We start from the raw sequence: 5,643 nt of genomic DNA on the forward strand, positions 1-5,643 counted from the left end.
CCTGCAGGGGGCGCCAACGGCCTGATGATTGTTTTTACACATTAATGTGCGATCTAAAACTTGTTTAATATTTACCAAGCATCATTTAATTCAAATGTCCACTTAATCTTTAATATTTGGCCATTTCTTTACGACAGAAATGTTATAGCCACTGTAATTTAATGAATATGTGGACATCAAAACGTGTAAACTCAAGAGTGAGGGTTTGAGCTTTTATTTTGAAACCGCGAGATAATGATGTATTCTCCTGTGTTTGCGTGGATTTATAAATGATTTACCTTACAAATCTGATGAAATGGCGCACGTTGCGTTCCCAGATGAACGTTATAATAAACCCAAACTCACAACAACATGCACAGATGGAGTTTGAGCCGCTCCACACATGTAAATGATAACAGTTCCTGTGGAACAGCATTTACTGTGAACGGAGCCGCTGTGTGACGTATGTACTTAACCTACACACCTACATCACATAATTATTTCATTAAATCGTAGCGTTTGTGCATTCACAGTTATGCTTAATTATAATTTTTAAGTGGGTTTAATATGTCATGCAGCCTTGGGAAACAGTCTAATAATGTGTTTTATGGATTCGCGTCCGTGGAATGTGCCACTTCCGGTATTTTGCCGGTTAGTCGACGCAGGCAAAATTAAGTCGAGGACTTTTTTAATCGAATAGTCGAATAGAATCGACGAATCGTGGCAGCCCTAGCTGATACTGCTGAAATATCAGCACGTTTGGAAAGCCTCTTTATATAGCAGCATAATAATAATAATAATAATGATGCGTTAATATCGTGATTGATCCACTCGAAATCACTGTCAGCTAAATTTCCTGACGAAGTTCCTGTGCAAACAAGCGCAAGTGATATTATTTCTGTTTGGCCGTACCTTCCTCTGTTAACAAACTTTCAGTTTTATTTACTTGAACAAGTATAAAATGAGAAGCAAACTAACGGACTATTACCTACATAATATCCTGACTTTGTCAGTAATTCAGCTGCAGCCCGATTTGGAAATCATCTGAAAAATAAGTACTTGCTTCATGTCTCTCATTAGAGGTCACTAATTTTGCAAGCGTATGGCTGTACTCCTTTTTTCTTGAATAGCTGTTTTAGGCATTGAACTCTACTGTACTATACATGTGATTGTTTCTATGTTTTCAATGAAAAATAAAACTTTGAAAATAAAACTGCATTAAGCAGATTACAGAGTAATGTTTTCTTTTTATGAATTCATTTTTAAATATTACAAACTCGTAAGTGATGGAAACCATGGAAACTTTAATTTAAATATAATATAGTTTGGTATAATGCAATTCTTATTTTCAGTCCACAGCCAAGTTTGATTTTTGGCCCTTCATAAGAAAAAGTTTGGGCACCTCTGGTTTAGACCCTGATGAGGTGCTAAGCACTTTTCCACATCAACGTTTTTATAAAATGTAGGTCTCTGAAACTAAAAATGAGCATTATATGTTGAAAAGTAGGGATGGGCAATACCCCTTATTTTGTTTTCGATACGATACCGATATTTTTCAAGGCAGTATCGTCGATATCGATACCGATTCGATACTTCTGCACTAAACTTTTAAATTATGAAATGTATTAAATTATTAAATTACTAAGAGTAAAATGGGTAATGAAAACCACTTAACTTTGTTTAAAATGCATTTTAACCCATTTAATCCCAATTTTTTCCCAGACATGAAAATATCCAAATGATGCGTCATTAGTAACCCTTTGAAATAATCAAATATTTTTTTTTTTTTGAAAAAGTGTGTGAAACATTTTATTTTATGGTCAGTCACAATTGTAACCGGTGGGATAATGTGTATACTGAATTAACATATTTCTGCAGTCATAAAATTTTTTATATATCTTAGCCCAGCTATTTTAAACTTACAACATTAATATTCTAACTTATTTGTAACATTTGAACTTTTGATTTAGTGCAATATTTTGTACTGCCATTAGGGACTGCCAGTGAATGGCTGTTGCATGCATTAAATGCAACCTTTTTATTCTGACAGTGTATGATTTCTATTAACATTACAGAATAGAACAGGATCAATATTATCGTTCAACGTTCAATTTAAATAATTGTAATTGCACAAACTATGTAGGCTACAATTTCAATTTGTTTATTGTGAAATAACTCAAACATTTATGTTTTTATTTCTGTTCTCTGATACGCATTGTTCAGGGCTGCCGTTCCCAAAAGCTTTAATGCTTACTTATGATACTTTTGGGAAACGCAGCCCTGTTTGAATGCACTGTCAGCAGTGAGTGAACGCTCTCTGTGATTCATTAGTTCTGTCTTGCAATATTTGCGTGTTCAGAAGAGCAGGAAAATAGTTATATCCTACACCATTACTCGCTAACAAAGGTTATTCGTCCAATTCAATGCATATTGTACGCATTATTATTATTATTATTATTTTTGTTAAATAAACAAAACCACTAGTAAATAAAGCGCACCTTAGTATCGATATTTTTTGTTTGAGTATCGATACTTTCGATACTTGCGTTAGTATCGATATATCGATACTTCGGATCGATACGCCCATCCCTATTGAAAAGGCTGTCTGTATATAACTGGCATGAGGATGTGCAATCACTTCTGTTAGTCTGCACACTGGACAGTTATGAGCTGATTCCGAGATTCTTAAAAATCACCAAATATCATATTGGCTTGGCCCACACATTGGTAACAAAGTGTGATAACTAAAAGTGCAAAATGCAGCAGCTACTGGACAGACGCAAAACGTGCCTTGGACAGAAATATTGTAGAACGCATCTGCTTAATTTATTTTCTGTCTGTAATAGCAGATCAAACCCCATGCAAAGCAAATCTTCTGCAGGGATCCAGTGTACTGGGGACATTCCTCTGGTGTCAGATGGAGGCCTGAGCCGAGCGTATAGCATGACATCTCTGCACGTCTGGTGTTTTCAGACCTGTGCTGTGCGCAGCAAATGATACATGACTGCTACTGGCACAGAAACATTCATCAAAAACCCACGTGACATCAAAACTGACATCAAGTGCTGTGTCGGGTTAGTGACCAGATGGAAATACCATGGTACACTGATACACAGGTGATAGGGCTGTGGGGTTGCCTGATATCAAAACACATAATCGCCTATTCAGAGCTCCACACTTGGAGCAATACAGAAATATCTGCTAAGTGTGTTACTTCTTTTCTCAACCTGGCAACTGTGCACACAGCTCAGTCTCCACTGTGGATAAAAGCGCTGGCTTTCTGAAAAATAAAAAAAAATATTTCAAGTCGGTGTTCATTTACGGGCCAGAGAGAGAGAGAAAAAATATATTTTATGTATGAATTACTTCTATCTTTCCTGCGTTTCTCTATTAGCAGTGAGGCTTCAAACGCAGTGCAAGTCTGTGTTTGCGCACAGTGCGATCTGTGTGCGATGACAGCACATTACTTTACAACACGTGTTTTTTTGCTCATTAGCAATAATGCATTATGGTCAGGGAAGCCTGAAGTGCAAAACAGGACTCGTTTAGCCAGGTTTCCACACCTCAAATAAGCACGCACTTTCTGTTTCTATATGCAATAAATGATAAATGCCACGCATGTCAGTGAGAGACAGCGCGCCTGTATGCAAATAAAGCCATCTGAAACATGTGCATGCCATCAGCTCGATCTGAGGGTCGGAAAACACAATAAACCCCGTTTATCATAGTGGATATTGACATGCGCTGCTGATCCGAGAACAGCGCGAGCTAAAAAAAAAAATATGCTGTATATGGACGTGATCATTTTCATCTGCGTGGCATTTCGCACGTCCAGAAAGATGGAAGTACCGCGGTATTTTTGTGGAATGAGAACAATTCCACTCATGAGCAGCAATGCAGTGGGGTTCAAAACAGCAGGGAAATATAGATGCGAGTCAAAGCCCTGATCGAGGCCCAGTGCAGACCGTGTTAAAACACGCCAACACGCTGCCGCACTGATCGTTCAAACCAATTCTGACAGCAATAACTATATTCAACAGAGACCAGCGAGCAGGAACGTTTTACATAACGTCTGCGGGCACTGCAATGCTGAGTCGGCCGTGAGACATGAAGCCCATGTGGGCTGAGTTTCGTGCCCGGCCTTCATTCATCACAGCGGGAGCGCGTCGCTGCTGCGTGGCCTACACCCGCTCGATCTCCCGCAAACCTGCGCTCACACCCGCAGCCTCCCGCCATACACGCTCAGACGCACGCTTCACCGCTCCTCTCATGCGGGCTTCCTTACCCTCTCCCCCCGCCGAAGCTCCCGTAAGCCCGATCCCGGTCATCGTAGTTATCGTAATCCGCCATTGACGAAGATGCTGTCCTGAGAAAGCAGCAGCAGTCTGAGGCTGAAGGACCCCAAAATATACGGCTGCGAGCTTTAGCTGTCCTCTGCGTGCCTGAGACGTGCCATTCGGAGGTTCATAAAATACATTTGAGTAATGATAGCGTAAACAGGTATAAAATAGCAGAATATGACGTATGTGTATTCGTTTTGTCATCTAGATCCAAATAAACATTTTTAATGTGAATAATGGACGGGTTTTCAATCGGGCAACAGCGAATAGACTCGACATGCGATCTTTAATGTGTTACCAGCTAAATCTTTTGGTGGAACATATGATAGGTGGGGATTCTGATTCAGAGTTTAGAATCTTTTAAAGGGGTCATATGACGTTGCTAAAAAATAACATTATTTTGTGTATTTGGTGTAATGAAATGTGTTTATGCGGTTTAAAGTTCAAAAAACACATTATTTTCCACATACTGTACATTATTGTTTCTCCTCTATGCCCCGCCTTTCTGAAACGCGTCGATTTTTACAAAGCTCATCGTCTGAAAAGCGAGGTGTGCTCTGATTGGCCAGCTATCCAGTGCGTTGTGATTGGCCGAATACCTCAAGCGTGTAAACGCATGGGTGCTGTCCAGTTCTGAAGTCTTTCCTTTGTATGTAAAAAGTTTTTGTCGTTGTCTTATGGTCACTTGTATTAAGATTATATCTATTTTGATGAATTTGCCTATTCGTTGGCAAAATATAAATTAAAACTACACTTCTGTTGAATATGGTGTGTCCCATAGCTGCTTTTATTTAAAAAAAAAAAACGACAGTTTCTTTATGAAGTAACTCTGACGTCATCAATATCATTTATTTTCTTAGCACCCCCACATATTGGTCTAGCCCCCCCCTTAGCACCGGTAGAGAAGAAATTCTGGCGCCGTGCCTGATTGTAGGCTACTCTCCCAGGATCAGGAAACAGTCCTCGTCCTCCGTAAAATGCATTGCACACATCTTAATATTTGGTTTGAACTGTTCTGGAACAGGGTTGTCAATACAACTTAACCACTTGTCACTGATAATGACTCCCTCACGCCCCCTCACGACTGGGAGGAAAATTACCACTGACTTTAGACACGAAAGTAAGGTAACAGCTTACTAGATCTGTTACACACCCCCACTTTCAGAAGAAGGCCTGACCTGGCCGTAGAACCTTTTCAAATTTTCTACATGGTAGGTCTCAACTTGCTTGGGATCGGTTGACATTTCAACTCTGTAATTTACATTATTCAACTGTTTTAAAACTTTGGCAGGCCCTTGCCACTTAGGAGCTAACTTGGCTGTAA

At 39.5% G+C, this 5,643-nt stretch overlaps 1 protein-coding gene across 1 annotated transcript in view; it reads right to left on the bottom strand.

Moving 5' to 3' along the window:
• The window catches only part of LOC107704308 (eukaryotic translation initiation factor 4H-like), an 18,318-nt gene extending 13,925 nt beyond the window's left edge, over positions 1 to 4,393 (bottom strand). Inside the window, exon 1 of the mRNA XM_016507201.1 lies at positions 4,265 to 4,393. Within this exon, the coding sequence (XP_016362687.1) occupies positions 4,265 to 4,329 (65 nt within the window). The 5' untranslated portion in view covers positions 4,330 to 4,393. The remainder of the gene's footprint in view (positions 1 to 4,264) is intronic.
• Between the last annotated feature and the right edge of the window lie 1,250 nt (positions 4,394 to 5,643).

The sequence above is a fragment of the Sinocyclocheilus anshuiensis genome, unplaced genomic scaffold, assembly GCF_001515605.1.
Source record: "Sinocyclocheilus anshuiensis isolate Anshui unplaced genomic scaffold, SAMN03320099.WGS_v1.1 scaffold1493, whole genome shotgun sequence".
In the NCBI taxonomy this organism is placed as follows: Eukaryota; Metazoa; Chordata; class Actinopteri; order Cypriniformes; family Cyprinidae; genus Sinocyclocheilus; species Sinocyclocheilus anshuiensis.